Source organism: Rhyacophila brunnea, unplaced genomic scaffold (genome assembly GCF_057557595.1).
Source record: "Rhyacophila brunnea isolate RB1 unplaced genomic scaffold, BYU_Rbru_1.0 scaffold_3, whole genome shotgun sequence".
Taxonomy (NCBI): domain Eukaryota; kingdom Metazoa; phylum Arthropoda; class Insecta; order Trichoptera; family Rhyacophilidae; genus Rhyacophila; species Rhyacophila brunnea.
The window spans coordinates 11376389-11398312 of NW_028232965.1; the positions used below are offsets into that span (position 1 = coordinate 11376389).

General features: G+C 34.5%; 1 protein-coding gene across 1 annotated transcript in view; it reads right to left on the bottom strand.

Annotated features, from left to right (window-relative positions):
* Nucleotides 1-2374: 2374 nt before the first annotated feature.
* The window catches only part of kermit (PDZ domain-containing protein GIPC-like protein kermit), a 37262-nt gene continuing 17712 nt past the window's right edge, over nt 2375-21924 (bottom strand). The window contains exons 2-4 of the mRNA XM_085952576.1: nt 7787-8017; nt 4202-4453; nt 2375-3978 (exon numbers count right to left, since the gene is read on the bottom strand). Coding sequence (XP_085808702.1) covers nt 3742-3978; nt 4202-4453; nt 7787-8017 — 720 coding nt within the window. The 3' untranslated portion in view covers nt 2375-3741. The remainder of the gene's footprint in view (nt 3979-4201; nt 4454-7786; nt 8018-21924) is intronic.

The window sequence follows — 21924 nt, forward strand, 5'->3', positions numbered from 1 at the left end:
GGAAAGGCAGCCTCTAAATTTATTAGTGCTTTGGTTACCTAAAACCACTACTGACTAATATCTTGATTTTTGACACCCAGGAAAACGTGTGTTTATGACACCAAACTTAGTCAGAATCATAGGTGTGTCAGCAGAATAACAGTTTATGTAGGTAATCTGTTGTAATCTCCTATAGGAAACTGGGCATACAATTTCTTATATTTTTATAGTAGGTATAAATAGCAGGACATGAAATTATCCATTTCTATCAGGAAATACTTTTATGTTGAATTTAAAAGTATAGCAAATGTGTTTCCAGAGTATCATAACAGGTTATCATTATAGTCCTTACTCTGGATTGAACCATGCATTGAAAACCAACATTAGATTTTAAGTAAGCAGTGGGATTGGAACTCTAAACCCATTAATTTAGAGACCGTTGCTTAATCCACTACTTCACTGCAGGCGATAGAGTGGGAACATGTCGCATATATGAAAAATTAAATATGATAAATACATAGGCACCTAGTTATGTTGCATAATGTTTTTTACGACACATGTTTTAAGATTTTTACGTATATTATTTAATGTATATTATGCCGCGCGGCTTAAGCGTCGGCCTCTAATGCCGTGGGTCCCAGGTTCGAATCCTCGGTCTGCTGTAGATACACATATTGTTTTTCAATTTGTGCATGAGTTAGGGGGACCTAATAGGTTGAGCAAGTGGCTGACATCCATTTCTCGTAAAAACAAAATCTGTTAATACAAACCCCTACTCTGTGGAGGCCCATATGATCTTATTAGGATCGGAAATGGTCAGAATTATTATTGAAAAGCACAATAATTATAAGACATCCCATATTTCATGTTGGTATAGGTAAATGTTCTACCACAACTCCACTGCGGGTGCTTAATATTCACTAAATACCCATTCAGCATTTGTAGCTGAATAATCAAACTTTATTAGATTTCATGTGAATCATTGTGTATTGGTTATTTTCTAAAAATAAAATATTTGTCATTTTAACTTGTAATTCATGCCATTGGAATTCTTTCATCTACAAAAAAAAATTGGAGTATGGTAGATATTGACACAATAATGAATGTAATGTTTTATAAGTTGTCCGCTGAATGAGGGCGCCACATGCTACAATAATATAACATTTTGACATATAATACAATACTTCTTATATTGTGATGACTTTAGTTATAAATTCAAACACCGGACGATTTATTATGACATTTTCTATTACATACATTGTTTGGCTTAGTAATGATACCTTTGGGAGAGGTAAATAAATTAAGATTAAGTAGTACATAACATGAATGTGTTTAAATTATGATATAATACATAGACATGATTAAAAGTATTTAGACATCACTGATAATAATTTTTATTGTCTGTGGTAATACTAGAAAGCACATCAAGATTTCATTCCATACACATACCATAGACAAAATAAATATGATTGAGAGTAAAAACTATAATATGTATAAATATTTACAGAAAGGTAGGTAGGTACATACTGAAATAATAATACATTAACCAGTTATACATCATATTCAATATTAATATTATACTATTTAGATAAAGCTTTTATGGGAGGCCTTAGACATTCAACATGGATTGTAATCCAGATTGTGTGTAATGTATTGATGAACTGAATCGTTTAGATTTTTGACAACAATCCGCGTCAAACGCAATCCAGGTTGACCATTGAAGGCCTGCCTAAGCGCTTGACCACAGTGGTCGGGCGGGCAGCGGCATGTACAACTCAAACGTATAACCGTGTGAGATATGCCCAAAAAAAAGACACTGTCTACGAACATTTCACACATGATTATACGTTTGAGTTACGCACGCCGCTGCTGCGCCGCCGCCCGCCCGACCACTGCGTTCTAGCACTAAGGCTCTCTCAAAAATGACGATAACAATTCTATATAAAACTTGTGCTCAGTATGCTGAGAATTCACGCGAACGGGACGAGAGAAAGATGGATTTCTTTGAGAGGAGAGTCCTGAGAAGAATATTAGGGGCTGTTAATGAAAGTATTATGTGCAGGTTGACATATAATAAGCAGTTGAGAATAATATTATTTTATATTCACTTTATTGGGGTTAAGGATTAGATGGCAAATAAAGATGAACGATGATGAATCAGCCACATTACATAGAATGCCGGAGGAGCTACTTTTAAAGGCGGCCTATGTACACATCCACTAAAAATAAACGAATTAACATGATGGCCGAGACTAAGATGGATGGATTGCGCCACAGAAGGTATGAAGATGCACAGCCAAAATAATTGGAAAGCGGTGGTGATAGTTCATCTGGGGTGGAGAGAATTTCTGGAGTTATGGATTTCACATGCGCTATGATTATTTTTATCATTTTTAATACATTTCAACGGTCTTTACGGAAACTAGGACACCTAAAAAAATGCAATTTTACAGGAGAGCTATTTGAAGTAAAATTCTTACAACTTCTATGTTTTTATTACTAGGCACCTGAAATTCAGTGAGTATTATAAATACTAATTCAAAGTTTATTTACGCATTATTACATTCTTTCTAAATTATATACTTTTGGCAGAATTATAGTTGTCCGACTTTACGTCGACTTTCAAACATTCATTAATAATACAACTACAACATGTCCTACAACATGTCTCACTTTACGTGGGAAAAAGTCATATCAATTATTAGCAACTTTAATTATTACTATTGAAATCATCATAATTTGAACTGTTTAGAGAAATATTATCTTTCTAAATAATATACTTGCGTCTCTAACGTTCACTAACGGCTACCTGCATAGAGTACATAAAGACAACTGGCAGTTATCTGTTTATGTGACTGCCTGGTGCCCAAAGTAAAGACGAACATATTAAAATATCCGCATTTATGCAGATTATTTAATAAAATTAGAGTATTTGTCTATTTTTATGTACCTACATTTTATATTTTCTCGAAATTAAGTGAGATTTTATTTTTCTTTAATTTCATAGCAAGGAGGAAGTGTTTTTGCAGAAAATTTGGTAGATGTTTTATTTTAAGTTTACGTAGAGACCGTCGATTTCAACACAAAAACTCAAAATATTGCAGTATGAATAAAATATGTTATTTCTTGAAAGATACACCTAAATATGGTCATTTAAATTTGTTCAAATCGGTAGGTTACAACATATTACAGTTCATCGATTGCAAGAATGGTGTAATTTCTAGGTAAGTTTCTCTAGGTGGCTGTAAAGCTTTGAAATTATCACTGGACATGTCAATGAATAACGACACAATATGTAAAAACCTCTATTCACTATTTGTTGAAATTAATTAAGGTGGATTTATTAGATTAACATTTATATATATCGCAAGAAGAAACAGCACATCTTTGCTAGCACGAGACATTATTAATAATGTTTAAAATCATAATATTCCTTATTATAATAAAAATATTCTGTACATCAAAATAATTATTAGGTACTTAAACATTGTGACGTAATGTATGTACCTATCGGTGAATAGTACAAGATATTTTATTTGTCAATAATTTAATAAACCCATTTATTATTCACTTCGGTTATCACCAGACCGAATCACACTTATAAATAAAATATCTTGTAAAATCAAATCAAATATTATAATATACCTAACATAATATTATGTAGTAGTTCTATTATATTACACCATTCAAAATGGAATTCTATGAATCACATAATTAAAAATACGTTTCTTAGCCAAGGCGTTCACAATTCAGAAACCTCCTTTACAGTCTTCCGGATCTCGCATCGGTGATGACGCCCCAAAGTTCTATGATGAATTCATCGGTGAATCCGAATTCTTGTAAATCGCCGTTGTCGATGGCGTCAGCGAGCTGCATGGAGTTTGTTTTGTTTTGCGATAGGTCCCACATCATTGCTGCCAAATCGCCATCGTTTATACCCATGAACGACTCCAATAAGCTGTTTATTTTATCTATACCTATTTTAGCTTTGTCGTCATGCTGAAAACAGGAAAATAAAACCATTAATTTAATATAAACCAGGTGAAAAAAAATTTAAACAAGTTGCAAGTTTCGAACCCACTACCCATGGAAGAAGCGTAATGATTCTAGTTTCTACTAGTACAAATATTTAATTTTTCTCGAATATCAAGGATTTAGCTTCACATGGAATACAGCATGACAACAGTATAATGAATTTATTTTGTGATATTTCAATAGTTACCTCATTTTCTATCGCAGCTTGTCCATTGGCTTTAAAACGTAGCGTTTCTTTCCCGGAGCCGTATGCTTGTTTTCTGCCCGCCCTCGCTCCGCTTGACTTTGGACCGATGCTACCGAATCCATTCTTAAGAGGTTCGACTAGTCGTATTGTAAATGTGCTATCCTTTGGAATTTCTTTCAATAATTTAGCAACTTCATAATGTCTCTTACCAATTACATTATGGCCGTCCAATTTTTCTATGTGATCTCCTACCTGGAAAACAGATATATCAAAATTAATGCAACATAATCTGATAACGATAAACTGGTGTATTTCTTTAAATTTTATGTTTCCTAAAATTTTTACAGACCCTTCTATTCTTTAAAAGTTCATCGAGAAATTGTGAGTTTTACAATTTATGATACAAGGTTTAATGAAGAAATCAAACATTTAGGAACTTTTTACTAAAAATCAGTGATTATAATAATAAGATTGGCCACGGAATCATCACATGCAAATAAAATTAGGGATTACAATCCCAGACAGACTCTTTCATCCCGGGATAACCCAAAACTATTAAAATTTACCCAACCTTTTTTTACTGTCTATTATCAACATAATATGAATTTATAATAAATAATTACAAGATAACTTTTTATATACCACGTTTTTAAATTTTCTGTTGAATCATATAAACTTGACAATTCTATGTATTAATAAATACTTTTTTTGTAAGTACTTGATAGAAATACTGAATAAATATAGAATACCTACTGAAATGTCATTTTGACATTTCATGTTGCTTTTCATAGTAACGCATGTATATATTAATAATTTAGTTTCTAGGACTGGACACACAAGAAAAAATGTGTACTGGACAAACAAGAATACGAGGTAATAAAAACGTGGTAATAATAAAATAATACCAACAAGAAATTTCACATTTAGTAGCAGTTTCATGATTCAATCACGTGTGATTGATAGTAAAGTATCTATTTAGGTACCAAAAATGATGCACATAGAAGACGGAGCCTTATGTGGTTTCTATCAAAATTGCTGAAGCAAGTTTCAGTTTGATGCAAGTGACATTTTTGTATACAACTATCAAAACTCCTCAAACTGACTACTCAGATTGTATGAAAATGAATAGACATGGGGTCCCTTTTTTGGAAATGGGACGACTGGCCTCCGGACAATTGGACGCCGCACTGTCGTAGACACGTGTAGACGAGGTATTTTAATCAGTTTTTTATCTACTACTTAGTAGTTTGAATTCATTTTACTCTTAACATAATGTATTCTTTATCGCGGATTGAGAATTACCATGCCTAAGGCTTTATATTAAATAAAAAACTCCTTTTTCGTTGGAACTTAAACATAAATGTACGATTAAATCATTGTTTACGTCTGTATATTTACATTCTTACCAACTATTAAATCATAATATCTGTACCTCAGAGGCAGACGGATGCAAGTGCCAAATACCCAATTGTTCAGTAGAGCCAAAAAACAATTTTTATTTTAAAGGAATATTCATAACTTCTAAGAAAATATACATATAATGATCATTATTTTTTGTATTCTAATTCAATTAAAGTACTTCTGGAATATGTAAGAAAGGAATAAATATAATACAATTTTATATCTAAAAAAAATAAAATAAAAAACGTAGTGTGGATTTGCATCCTTCTGCCTCTAAAGATATTTTGTTAAATGTGGATTTGTATCTTATTTAACTAGCCAAAATAAAACAAATTATAAGTTAAAAAAATTTATAGGTATAAATATAACAAAGCAAAACACATTTTTTTTAAAATTTTTATTATGTATTCATCATCATCACTGAATCTATTCACTGCTGGATGAAGGCCTCGCTAACCTCCAAGTTGATTCCACTTCTCTCGTCCCTGTGCGTTGCGTTGCCAAGTTTTTCCGCAGAACTTTATCATTTCATCGATCCAGCGGCCTCTAGATCTACCGTGCGGATGTTTTGTACCTCTTGGATACCATTGGATGAATAAATTTGTCCAACGATTGTTCTTTCTTCGACCTATGTGTCCAGCCCATTTCCATTTGAGGTTTTTAGCAAACTCTATCACATCATTAATCCTTGTCTGTTCCCTTATCCACTCATTCTTCTTTTTGTCCGTTTGCGTTATGCCCAGCATGCACCTTTCCATTCCACGTTGTGCTACTCTAAGTTTCTGGATCTCTCTTTTACTTAGGGTCCATGTTTCACACGCATGTGATTACGGGAAGTACACACTGGTTGAACACGTTGCACTTTAGGCACAGTGGGAGGTCATTTTTGAAGAAATTATTCAGGCTCAAAAGCACTCCAGCCTAGCTTTACTTTGCGAACAATTTCATCAAATATACATCCATCTATAGACACTTGTTGTGCCAGATAGATGTAGTTTTTCACCTGTTCGAGCTGAATGCAATTGATGAGGATCTCTTTTTGGCCCGCAAAGCAGTTGAACATGACTCTCTTCTTTGACACATTTATTTTCAAGCCTACTTTGTTGCTTACTCCAGCGAGTTCCTGCATTCTGCTGTGGAGCTCTTCTGAGTTTTGCAAACTACTATTTATTGTCATTGGGAAAGCGCAGATGACTCACGTATTCTCCATTTATGGAGGCCCACATCATTCCAGTCAAGTTCTCTAAATAAGTCTTCAAGTGTAGCTGTAAATAGTTTAGGTGAGATTGTATCACCATGTCGGACTCCTTTGCTGATAGGAAATGCGCGATGGTTTATGGAGATGTTGTTGCGCTACTGTATATATTATTGAAAATATTTATATAGCGCCCGGGGATTCCTTGATTTCTGAGTGCATCGAGTATTGAAAATTTCTTTATGGAATCGAACCCTTTCTCATAGTCTATAAAACCCATGGATAGCGGCAGCTTGTATTCCTGTTACCGCTCTGATGTCTCTGATGACTTGGATATGGTCCATAGTGCTGTATCCTCCTCTAAAGCTCGTTCTCCTGGCTGGTTCTCGTCTAGTACATATTGCAGACGGTTTGAGAGAATTTTATCTTAGTGGATTATTGGATTTGCATCCTTCTGCCTCTAAGGTAGGTATGGCATTTGCATCTTTATTCTATGCATATCTTAGACTAGGACTTCCATCTCTCTGCCTCTAATAAATAAAGCCTTTAGCATGACGATTCTTAAAAAAACCATTTTCCCCAAAAATGGAGTTGCATCCGTCTGCCTCTGAGGTACAGATATAATCATTGAAGTATAAATAATAATATTGAATATTTTTTTTTAAAGTACCTATAAGTACCTAACGTATATTTATTTTAGAATTCCGTGGCGTCCAGTTGTCCGGTGCCAAATCGTCCTAGACCCCCCTTTTTTAGCTTTGTTTTCTTGTGTTTAGACGCCATCTCTATAATATGAAGATTTGTATTTATGAATATTTTCTTACTAAAGAAGTTAGAGATTAGTGGAATTTTCTAGGTTTTCAGTATATTTAAATGCGAAATTCATAAATCTGATTTTTATTGCATTCTCTTTCAAACAATATTGTTTTGGCACTCTTTGTTTAATATGGCTGTAGGTAAAAAAAATAGTATGTAAATATCTGGCTTACCTCTATGTGTCCAATTGAGGAAATGATAGAGCCTTCCTTGATCCGTTTGATGAATGCATATCCCGCACCATTATCTGTGATGGTTAGTCCGAGGGCATCTTCTGATTTAACGATTTCAATCTCCTTCGGTCTTCCTTTTCTGTGAGCAAATATAAAATCTTCTAACCCTATTTGTCCTCCGAGGAGCTTCTTCATATCCACTTTATGTGTGTTGAGTGTGCAAAACAAAATCTGAAAAAAAATTAAACAGTATTTAAAATTTATTTGAATGGGCACCTAAAAATAAATTATGTAGGTATGATTGTAATAAATAAAATTGTATTTTTATAACAGGGACTATGAGATATGAAGTGCTCACAAAAAGGAGCCAAAAACACCATGATGTGTCCAATGTCACCCCAATTCTGAAAACATTCATTCAACAGTGAACAGGTGAAATCAAAATCAGATGAAATCATGTCCTTTTATTTCCGACCATGTCTGATCCTAATAAGATCATGTGGGCCTCCACAGAGCAGTGGCGCACCCGGAGGGGGGGGGGGAGGCAAGGGGCCCTGGCACTCCCCAAAACTGAAAATTATCAGAATGATTTTAAGCATTGAAATTGAAAGCCAATAAACTATACCTTTGGGCTTAGACAAATAAAAACAAGACAAAAAAATTCTCGGTGTCCACCCGAATTCCGGAGTGGTGTAGGTCATGGCTGGGGAGGGCTGACAGGGCTCTAGCCCTGGAGGCCCGGCGTGTCAGGTTGACCAGATAAACACACATCATAAATTAGCTTTAATAGTAAAAAAGTCGCCTGCGGCGCTATTATACTTCATGGCCATGAACATTTTCAATTACTTATATAATTGTGCAATTTATTTTTTGATTATTATGTGTCGATACTCGACAGCTCCATTATTAAAGTAGATGTATTAAAAATCGCCAATAATTCACTGTATAAGTACCCTTAATTTGAACTAAAACACAATTTGAAAAACGTTAATGTAGTGTTTCACACTGCCTTTAATATTAGCGGTAGGTAGGGGGCCCGCCAAATATCCTAGCCTGAGGGCCCGTTTCAGGATGTGGGGACCATGGTGTAGGTACACCGAGTGCAATAGATCGATAAACGAGAAATTAGGCTGTGAAGAAGAAAAAGAGCCTATAGGACTAATTTACATTCTCCTCCTTGCCCCCCCCCCCCCCCCAATATTAAATCCTGGGTGCGCCACTGCCACAGAGTGTTAACAGATTTTGTTTTTACGAGAAATGGATGTCAGCCACTTGCTCGACCTATTAGGTCCATACTCTGACTCACACAGAAATTGAAAAACAATATGTGTACTTGCCAGACCCAGGATTCGAACCTGGGACCCACGACGTTATAGGCCGACGCTTAAGCCACGCAGCCATCGTGGGTGTATATGGTACTCTGTGATTAACCAAAAAAAAAAAATGGTTTGAGATTGATCTGTTGGCCATACACGTCATAATATAACATTATCATAGAATAATAAATTCGTCCAACATGTAAAATGGTTGAGTATCACTGATGTAAGGTAACAATTAGTCAAAATTTATAAAGCCCGACAAATATGTTGAATTACCTAAATGTAGATTGTACGTAGGGGGGAGTGGGTCACAGTGAATCACGGGGTACAGTGGATTATTCACTATAACTCAATTTGTATAACGCTTACGCAAACAAACGAACGAGTGGTTGCCGCTCGCCCATACCCCTCTCCATTGCACTCAGTGTTGCCATGTCTACTGAAATTTCAGTAGATCTACTGATATTTTTTGATATTTTTGGCAATATACTGAATCTACTGATATTTTATGAAATCTACTAATATTTCTTCATTCCACAAAATTCTCACCATCCGGGAAAAAAAACGAGTCGTCTTTGAAAATTTGGGAACCTGCGGCCCGCGGCGATATATTTTTCCTAAAAAAAACAAGCCGACTATGAAAATTTGGGAACCTGCAGCCCGCGTCGAAATATTTTTCCTAAAAAAAACAAGCCGACTATGAAAAATCGGGAACCTGCGGCCCGCCTAAAACAGAAATCTACTGATATTTTGTCGAATCTACTGAATTTTTTTTACACATTCTACTGAAATTAAAAATTTTGACTTGGCAACACTGATTGCACTAGTCGCTGACGCGGTCACACTCCGGTCAGTAGGTAAGTAACGAAACTATTTTTTCACGTGGTTTTAAAATTTGTTTCGTCTCTAAGTGAATAAGAAATGTAAATATTTATATTTTGTTTTACGATTGTTATTTCTTTAATCCGTTGTAAACTATGTTGTTTTGTCTTTGAGTTAAATAGTTTTTTTTTTGTTTTTTTTTTTTTTACCATAACGGCCAATGGGTCACAGTGAATCATTTCGTTTTGGGTCACAGTGGATTACTGATCCAGTGTAACCCATGAAGCTAATCTGTTCTTTTTTCGTAGGTAAAAATGCCTCGCAATCGAGTAAGGAAAACTACTGTCCGACAAGAAGATCTAGGCAATAACCGGAAGTCGCTAGTGCGTTTAAAAGTGGGAGAAGCTTGTTAGTTCACAGTTTTAACACGTGGACAACTCGTGGCTAACTGGAAGGCGCTTCAATCGGAGTGCGGTTAAAAATGGGAGGAGCTTGTTAGTTCACAGTTTTAACACGTAGCCAAGAAGATCCTGTTGGACAGTAGTATCGGACTTCACACTGAAGAACAGATGAGAAACCAAGCCAAACGTGCCCGATATTGCCACGGTTGCACTGCACGACATTAAGATGATTTTACCAAAACCTAAGTTTTCTGGCAACACAAAGAGAAAACAATCTATGTATCAAACTATCAATTTGACATTAATTTTTCCAGCACAAATTTACGTTAATTTCATTTTTGATCGCAAATTAAACCATAACATTATTTTTTTAAGTTATAAAACTGTTTTGAATATGTAATAAAAGACTATGTATCTAAGAGTACAAATAAATATGTAATAATATGGAAATTGTTGCCTTTTACTGTATTTTTTTATAGATCCAGTGTGTCCCAGTAGATTCACTGTTACCCATGTATTGATCCACAGTGACCCATTCCCGGGTCACAGTGGATCATTCCCAATTTTTTTTTTAAAGTGGTTATAACTTGTAAGTTTAGGTAATACTCGCCAATAAAAGCCCTTTTCCTTGAAGATTAGATACTCATATTATGATTTAATTTCAGAGATTAATTATTTGGCCATACAATTTGGAATTGCAAGACTTGAGAAAAAAAGTGATCCACTGTGGCCCACTCTCCCCTAAGTGCTTAAGTTTAGTATCTGTGACCTATATCAATAAATAAATTCAATAGAGTAATAATTCTATGGCTTCTCGGTTAGTTGCTTACAAGAGGAGATTTCCGATTACTACTGAACGACTTCTACACAGCTACGGTTTCATGAGGAAATGCTCACTTCACTCAAATTGTGAGTGAACGATTTTCGTTACGATTTTTAGACGCGTTGCAAAAATAATATCATTTATTTATGGCATAGTGTGATTTATTAATTCAAATGATCCATTAATTAGCTTCTCAACCTTTTTCGTGTCACAGCACACTTTTTTTAAATCTTCATAGCGTGTTTTGTCTAAAAATAACCAACTAGTGCATGGAATTTACTAATAGCGTTATAATATACTTAATCGGAAGGTAGGTAGGTACAAAAAAAACATATATGAGTATACTGTGACAGTTACATACAAACAACAAACAGCATGCCCCATACCAATTTAATACTGGTATGTTATGGTGGATACCATTAATTATTTTAGAATCGTTGACAAAACGTGAAATTTACCATTTTTTATTGGGCCGCTAATAAAAATATTCACAAAGTTAAATGATAGATAATTTAATACTGGTATGTTATGGTGGATACCATTAATTATTTTAGAATCGTTGACAAAACGTGAAATTTACCATTTTTTATTGGGCCGCTAATAAAAATATTCACAAAATTAAATGATAGATAGGTACACCGATACACGGATTAGCTAAATATGGATGCATAATGGTATGGAACAAGAGTAATGTTGTAACTTAGCTACCTACTTTAACGAAAATACGACATTCCTACCAGCGCTCGACATGGAAACTTTTACGAACCGGAGCGTTCGATAATTTTACGAAAATATTAACATAATAATTATCTAATTTTATGTGTATTTTATAAAATTAATTTATGAGACGGAGCGATAATTTTAGGGATTTTATGAACCGGGACGGCGGCGGTATAGTGCGCTCCGGTTCATTTCAAGCGCTGATTACCACATGCGATTCCTATGATTTATTATGTGATAATATATTCACAGGTAATCTGAAATGAACAACAGATTTGGAAATATGTCAAGGAGTGATCGATTATCGATTGTAACAAAAAATATACGTCTGGCTTATAATATGGACATAAGTAAATTGGGAAGATGTAATCAGGTTTATTTCGGTAGAACCTATGCCAGCAGTGGCGAACGTGAGGCACGCGCGAAAATGCTGCTGGCACTTGGACGCACAATGTCTCGGAATTTTAGAGGCCACCAACCGCCAACTTTTTATTTAGCAGGTAATAAATAAGTCCGCATTAATCTGGATGAACATTTAATTCGGAGAAAAGCCTGATGGACAAAAACTAGAAAAAGAAAAGCAAAAAAAAAAAATGTAAAGCGGTTCGTAATTTAAAACAGTCCCCAATATTTCCCCTGGCACGCTACCCATTACTACAACATATTGTATAGTTTTTTTTTTACCACGTGATTATAAAAGGTTCACAATGACTGACAGATGCACTGCCAAACGGCGGTATATTGTGACTATAATAGAATTATGAGAGGTATCAAATTAAATAATATATTATAAAACGCTCAAACGAAATACATAATATAAGAACGAAGGCAGCTACCAGAATTATTATATGAGTATTATAATATAAATGCCGCAAAGTTAGGATTGTAGGCTAAGGTATGGATTTTTTGTAGAAATAGATAGAGGACATGATGTTCTTTTCTGTTCAGTCTCATGTCAAAGTTACATACTACTAACTAGGTACATGGACGCAAAAAACAGTGTTTGGTGTTGCTTCATATTAGAAAGAAAACAAACCCCTATTTGATGCATTAGATCAGTGATTCCCAACCATTACGTGTCATGGCACACCATTCAAGTTACATGATTTTCGCAGCACAAATTATAATAATAATTAATATAATAATAATTACAAATAAATTCCTAATCAGGTATCACTTTTTCAAATGGTTAACTTAACATATTTTATGTATGTTGGTCATTCAGATACAATTAATAATTGTATGAAAGGTTTTTCGCAATAGCATAAGTACTTATATTATTGAAATTATATAATTTAACATTTTCCAAATTTTGAAGCCCGTAATGCGCACGGGCCTTCTGCACACGTACAATTTCAAAAATATGACTTTAAAGTTAATTAATGATAAACAAAACAAATGAAAATATCATTGCTGTCATTCACATTACGCACTAAAAAGAGTTAAAATATACATGCATGTATGGTTTATATATATATATATTTTTTTTTTTTAATTATTAATAACCATGTCCTTGCTTTTTCGTACAACGTGGTTGTTGTTAGTAATTTTGAACAATCACAAACACCCAGGCTTTGAGAAAAAACACATAAATGTTTTTGTCACGACCGGGAATCGAACCCAGGAACTCTCGGGTGGAAGGCGAGCGCCTTACCAACTTCACCACGAGATTAAAGTAATGGGGAACATTTTGCAAAGGATGAAAACAATTAATTATTGGAAGGTTTTAGAATACATCCTGGGCATTTTGAAGACTTCATTGATTTATTATTAATTATTGTGAAAATAATAAATATTTTTACATATAGGTACAAGACATTTTCCTTAGCAGTAGTAATAGGTAATGATGATTTAGGACTTTAGGTAATTTTGTTCTGTTATTTCACATAAAGCATGTTCCTAACTTATAATAAAATTATAGATGCCAGTATACCTAATAATGAACAAGAATTTAGATATTTGTTCGTACGTCCTTGGATGGGCTTTCCACCTAGTAATCTAATATTATTATGTCAAACATAAAACAATGTGTGAAAATGTAATAAGGGAGTACCTACTTAATAAAAATATCATGTAGGTATATTGTAGCTAATATAACAATTAATAGTATCATGTATTATGGTGAATATTAATGATCATGATAAGTTTTTTAGAATTAAACAAATAAACAGAGAGAGAATATTTTGAGACATTGAACCAAAACTATAATATATTTTGAGTGTCTGCTGTGTCAAAATAATAATGGACCATAACAAAGCTAATAATAATTGGTTAGGATGGAATTAAAATACCGACCAAACATTGAAAGCGAGGCCGTATTTACTTATTTTTATAAAGAATAATATGCTTAAAATATTTGTGTTATCTACTGAATTTTCGTTATACAATACTATCTTGCGACACACCTGCCAATCACTCACGACGCACCGGTTGAGAGCCTCTGCGTTAGGTAATATCTAACACATAATGTATAACACATAATGTATAACACATATTATATTATCTGGGTACTACTAACATCAATTATTAAAAAAATACACGTAAGTACCTAAGTATGTAGTTAAATTGTAAAATTTAAAAAAAACGCTAAGCGTAAGAATGACAATCCATCTCAATATTTTCATGATGATGATTGCTTTGAAAAATATAAATAATGCCTGTGTACTTAGTACCTACACAGTATGTAAGTATAAGATTGTATTTAAATTTCTTAATGACAGGTACAATCAGGGAACACATTTATTAATCTGTTCTGTGGGTATAATGCTGACGGCCTTTAACGACATATTGTTCAGTAGATTTATATAACAATGGAGTAATAATACTCACGCGGTGTGCAATATTTTAAGAAACTACACCATTTAAAACTCGTGAAAGTTTCATCTCAATGTGTGTACCTAGGTAAAGTAATAGAAATGTTTATCATTGAACCAGTTATGAACTGCTATGATTTCTCGGGACCTTTTTTATGAGGAATGGATGTTAGCCACTTGCTCAACCTATAAGGTCCATACTCTGGTTTAAACACACATTGAACAACAACATTTGAATTTGCCAAACCCGTGATTTGAACCCGATAAGCCAACTAGGACAACCAAACGATAGGAATAACTAGGAAGGTTTTTAATTTAGTTATTTACCGGTAGTCCCAGAAGTACCCGACCTGACGTATAAATAGATAGCAGTTGTTGTTTGAAAATAGTGACCATGATAGAAAGTACTAACCTTATAAAGCCTAAGTTTGAAGTTTGACGACGCTACGTTGTTTAATAATAACGCAGTAATTATTTGTCAGCCATCAACAGTGAACGCTCTCAGTGAATTTGTAAACATGGAAAAAATTGGTCAAATTTATGTGATACAATACTTTCATTTGAAAGGCTTCAGTCCAACCAATATCAAAGCGGCGCTAGATTCTACTCTGGGGGTGTCTGCTCCTTTGTTTACAACAGTAAAATATTAGGTGGGTGAGTTTAAATGAGGCTGTACGAGCTGCCAAGACGAACATCGCAGTGGTCGACCAAATAAGGTGACCATGCCAGAAATGGTGACGAAAATCCACAAAATGGTTTTGGAACGTCGACTGAAATTGCGCGAGCTAGTAGACATGGTAGGCATTTCAAAAGGTGCTGTACATGACATATTGACTGAAAATTTGAACATGAGAAAGCTGTGCGCAAGGTGGGTGCCGCGATTACTCACAATGGAACAAAAACAGCATCGTGAGGATGTTTCAATCGAGTGTTTGGTGAAGTTTCACAGCAATAAAGCAGAGTTTTTGCGTCTATTCATAACCATGGATTAAACATGGGTCCATCACTTCACACCTGCGACGAAAGAACAGTCAGAACAATCGACTGAAAGGGGAGAATCGGCTCCAAAGAAGTCGAAGACAGTTCCATCAGCAGGCAAGGTCATGGCGTCAGTTTTTTGGGATGCGCGTGGGGTAATTTTCATTGATTATCTTCAGAAAGGAAAATCAATCAACGGCGCGTATTATGCAAACTTATTGCAGCGTTTGTGTCATGAAATCGTGAAAAAACAACCGCATTTGGCGAAAAAGGTAGTTTCGTTCCATCAGGACAATAATTCATCAGTTCACACATCCGTTATCGCGATGGCCAAAATAAATGAGTTAAAGTTCGAATTGCTTCCTCACGCACCCTATTCGCCAGATTTAGCCCCCACGGATTATTTTCAGTTTACAAACTTGGCTCAGTGGTAAAAGATTTGCCAACAATGAAGAGGTGGAGTCGGCGGTTGATGGCTATTTTGAGGAGCTCGACGATTCTCACTATAAACAGGGTATCAAAGCTATTGAACATCGCTGGAAAAAGTGTATCGACCTAAAAGGAGACTACGTAGAGAAATAAAAAAAAATCCTAATTTTTTTGTGTTTTCTTTGTTAGGTCGGATACTTCTGGGACCACCCTCGTATTGTAAACGTTGATAGCTATTCCATAACGATTTACATGTGGTTGAATTGATTCCTTTATAAAAATAATATTCTTATGATTTGACAGCCCTACATTATTTGTAAATAAATAAGATGGCGGCCCGTATTGATGTTTAGCATTGGTTACTTATTTACATGGTACAGTTATGTCTTTTTTGTGATTGTTCATCGAAATAATCTAAATAATGATGTATATTTGTAAGAAAAACTTAATTTCGTTTGTAACCAAGGCCAAATTTACATTCGATGAGTTATATTGGAAGGGGAGGATAAAAAACATCTCATTAAAACGTATTTTTTTGTAAATCGATGCTCGTCTCAATTTAATCTTCATTATAATTTTTTGACGCGAAATCATTTCTTATTTAATATAAATCTGTTATTGTTATAGACTTATTAATTAGACCAAATCAATTAAAAATTATTTTAATCGATGCTGAGTAAATATTTTTTAATTCGTGTCAATGTGTAGGCAATTGCAGGTGTAAGTAATTGCAGGCATAGGTACTCAGAAAAATATTCTCAAACCCCTACAAATTTGAGTGCCCTGAGTCATAGCCTCTTTAGCCCTGTGGTAAATAGTAAATACCTACATGCCTGATTATAACACTAAGGAAAGGTGTTTGTATCTTAGTGCAGCCCTGAAATATGAATCTCAGAGTATACATCGTGATTTAAACTATAAATGAATCTGCAATTCAAATGACATGCAGCTAATTTAATCATTATCCTTAGCAATATTCTAGGCTATAAATATTATAATCTCGCAGATATGTGAAGACTAAGTATACTAGACTCGTGAGATAGAAATTCTAAATTTAACAATATAATTTAGTATGTAGGTGTGTTTGTTTTTCGACAACATAAAATATAAATTCTATTTTTTTCATTTGTTCCATAAATACGACGTAGATCTTACCGCCTTTCGAACAGGGTTCTTATTTTTTTTTTAACGAGAATTCGTTATTACCCATTGAATCAGGTTGAGTATCTGTCTTGAAAAACGTCATGTTGACAAAACAATGTTTTGCCAGACATGAGATAGGAATTCTGCCACTTGTACATTATCGGCGGGTATTGTGAATTGTCATTCTCTGGGACACGTGTTCCGGATGCCGCCAAAGAGTGCGACACTTCGTATTTTTGTGGCACAGTTTCAAGGGTTCCGTCGCCGTGGCCGGCCCTCCCTCACCCTGCAGCGGTGCTACAAAAGCGACCAGCAGGTCTGCCATGGCGGGAGGCGCAAGAGTTGGCGATGGACCAAGGGAAGTGGCGCGAACTTGTGCTTGCCCTATGCCCAAATGCTGGGTCGTGACAGGATGAAAGAAGTATATTCACTAATATGAATAATTTTATTTTGAATAGCCGACTGAACCAGAATCGATTTATTTAAAAAAATAAAAGTGAAAGAAGTACCTACCTACCTAGTATAAAAATCCAAAATGATTGTTTATTCAAACACTTTTTTATATTCCCTTAATAACCGATTGGGAGCATGTTGGGAACACCTGTACTTGCACACCCAGTTGGGTAGGCGCGTCTTTGATTTGTGAAAATTCACAGTCATACATATTTTGCGTGTAAAGGCCCGTTTCAGACGAGACACCGGTGTCGCGGAGGAACATAGGAGGCCTTTGTATTCGAATAAAGGGGCCTTTGTATTATGTTTATGAACGCCCGAGAGCTAATGAGTCGACGCATAATTCATATAGTGTATCGGCGGCTTGAGAATGTAGCAGTCGACGGAAAAGTGTACCGGACACGCGTTGACTCATTACTTGTGGAGCGTTCATAAACATAATACGGGCCTCTTTATTCGAATACAAAGGCCGCCTATATTATATCGAGCGCGACACCGTTGTCCCGTCTGAAACGGGCCTAACTGCAGATAAAATGTGGGCCATAGACTATAGATACATCATGTGGGCTAATTTCAGATTTAATTATTATCAGGTATTAGTTGAAAAAACATGAAAGACCTTGAATGAATTCAGAATTCAAACTAAAACACAGTTTGCATAATACAGGTACAATTTCTACTTCGGCATACTGACTGTATATTATTGTTATGTAACACTACATATATTTTTGTATATATCAGTTACACTTTCGAACCGCAATATTTGCAGCCGTGCAAATTTAATAGTACATATTCAATGACGAGCAGGGGCGGACTAGCAATAAAATTATAAAATCTTCGAAAACCCATGACATATTATTATGCGCAGTTTGTCAATTTATAATTATTTTGGTTGGCAATTGGCGTACCTACGGGTAAATATACCAGCGCATCTATTCTACACCGCCCTTCCAAGGAAGAAGGCAGTAACTCACAAAATTTGTGAAATTGAGTAGTGAATGCCATCCATTAGGTAATTTTGAAATCTATATATTTTGTTCACTTTAAAATCAGTTCACTAAAATATCGTTAAAATCGTTAAGAGCGTACATAAGTGAAACGGCAAATAATTTTCAACAGTATGTGGAACGAAATTTCGCAGTCGTCGCCAATAGGAGACTGACAGAGAGGTGTGAGCACGTCAATTTGTTTTCTGATGGCGTCGGATGAATATATTCTTAAATCGTGTAAAGATGATGAAAAACGTTCCACATATACTTGATAAAGAAAACATGACAATGAATATACTATTATTATTACGAATATAATAATAAATATAACATTAAAAGGACGCATGTTGAATTTTTATGACAAATTATATTTCGTTCGGCTTGCGTCATTTGCACAATCCGCGCATCGCCTAGTCACGATCTTTTTAGACCATGCCTCAGCTGAAGTATAGCCTTAATGAAAAAATGGACATCTACTAAAATGATATACGTATCTTAGCAAAAAGGCAGTCATTGCACGTATTTATTGCAGTTAATACTTTGTTTGTATTTTAATATCCTACTAATAAAAAATATCACCGTTTTATATTAATTCACAGTACAAAAAAAAAAAAAAACATTGTGTCATTTATCTCTAAAGTGTGTGTCAGTTACTGCCTTCTTCCTTGGAAGGGCAGTATACACAAGACTGCTATCGGCCGCTATCGGTGGTTATCGAGGGTAGTTTATCATATGTTTGTATTAAGGTATTATAAAGTACAATAAATCAACTGTCTAAACTCTAAAAAGTCAAAACTGTCTATATCGCTCAAAAAGTTAGCACAGCCAAGAGAAGTGCTGTTAAAACATAGCACTTATTGTAACAATTACAACATTTTTTTTTAGAATTATTAATAACCATGTCCTTGCTTTTTCGTACGTGGTTGTTAGTAATTTTTGAACAATCATAAACACCCAGGCTTTGAAAAAAACATATAAATATGGTGTCCTCACCGGAATCGAACCCAAAACTCTCGGGTGGAAGGCCAGCGCCTGTATTTTATATTTGCATGTATGTATGTATGTATTTTATACCTACTATATAGGTAGTAAGTATGAGTATGTAATATGTATAATATTTAGTCAGGGAACACAGAATTAATGGGAACTGAAATAACTAACGGGCGTGGAGTAACAGGCAACCGGTCTCGAGTGTGGAAGAATATAGGATAAACTTAAACACGTGTCAAGAAGACGTCGTTCTAAGATTATCCTTCATTCTGACAACTACTCTCAGTTTATGCACTGATGCTCATTCAATATTGGAGTCTTTGTAGGTTGCAACTTGCAACACACACTATTGCACGTCTATAATGTGTGTTTCATTTTCGTAGGACCATTCACACATTAAAAACCCTGCTTGAAAATGTATTGTATTGGGGGTATATTTGAATTCCATTTATTAATCTATTTTGTGTATTTAGTATAGTGTGAGAAAGAAAATGAATATAAGTCGGAAGAATTAAAAAAAATAGTTAAACATGCAAAATTAACAACAATGCACATAATATGCTTAGGTACATTGTGAAAAGAGACAATGCGAGTGTATCAACACCGCTGAATTCGTAAATTTCACACATAAACATTAATTCATTAAATATGTATGGAGGAAGTTGTCGAAAATTCAAAATGTTCTTTTGACTCTTCTGAAAAGTAGGTAGTGATTTTAGACGTATCTTCTTTTCCTTTCGCACACATCTCATCATTGCATCACCTTCATTTCATCATAATTGTCAATTGCCTGGTGTCAGAAGATCTAAAAAATTGCAAAAGATGACTGAAAGGAACATTTTGAAAAAACAAGTGGGATAGGTACTAAAATGTAAGTGTGAGAAACACTGGCTAAATAAAAGTAAACAACATTTTTGAAAATAAGTCGACTATGATAAATAAGCTAACTACCTACGAAAGTCGATCAAAATAAATGATAATATGTCTGACGTGACCGGATTTTGAAATGTTTTTTTCTGCAGCGAGTATTTGCATAATAAAGGATAAATTCAGTTTGCTATAACAAAGCGACATTGCGTCGATGTATTTTTTTCCCAACGCAATGATTGGTGTAGATCAGAGATGACAAACTAGTGTAATTCGCAGATTGATGATGGTTTTCGTTTGACTGGAACCATGGCGTAGGCCGTAGGGTCACAGGCTAATTATTATTGAATATGTATAAGAGGTTTAGAGCTAAAAGTCATGAGTTACATTTCATATCTTTATCATATTCTAGCTAGAGATAAGAAGAAAAACAACATAAACGGACTCAGGATGAAGTTACCGTTTATTTTTAGTTAGAACTTATCTGAAAATTCGTTAGGTACCTACTTCCATATTATATTATCAGTTATTTTCGGTTATCTTAAACGTTAAGTCTTAAACCAGTGGTCTCCAACCTTTATGTTACTACGCCTCCCTTCAAAAAAAAATCTAATCTTGGCGCCTCCCCCCCTTTATTTCATTAAATAATACAGACACTTTTTTAACACACAAGTTTTTACTACTTACTTATATCAAATTCATTTTTTAATTAATTTTTTTTTCATGCGACGAATGAGCTTGTTTATTACCACAATCAATTTTAAAAGAAGTCAACCAAATTCATCATCGTTCATTGACAAAAATTAATGGATTCTATCATGAGCTCCACATAGTGAATAGGGCCCACAGGCCAGGATCTTTCACCCATATATTAATAATATTTAATAGCTCTGAAATAAAGCAGCGCCGCAGGCGACTTTTTTTACTATTAATAAAATTATATGAAAAATGCATTAGCAAACTAACCAAGAACTCAGGAAATAGATTTTTGTTTGCTTCAATATATCTGGCGTAGAAATCATTTAAAAGTGGAGACATGTATTATTGTTATATTATATTAAAGAAATCACGTCAAAAACAATTTAAAAAAATATATCACACCCTGCCTACACGCTTCAGTTGACACTTTAGCTACGAGTGACATTAAAATTTGAGGTTATTGTTTTCATGCAACCAGCGGTCGTTTTGTGCATTACCGAAACAGAGCGTTTGCAAAAGCGCCATTTTTAAATTTCTCCGCTCCAAATATTTTTTTAATAGGATTTAAATATATGTATTATATATTAAAATAAACATTCATGCACTGAATTTTCACTGTTACGTTAAGATATGAACTTTTATTTATTTGTAGATATTATGGTATAAAAAATAATTTATTCAAAAATTTTGGC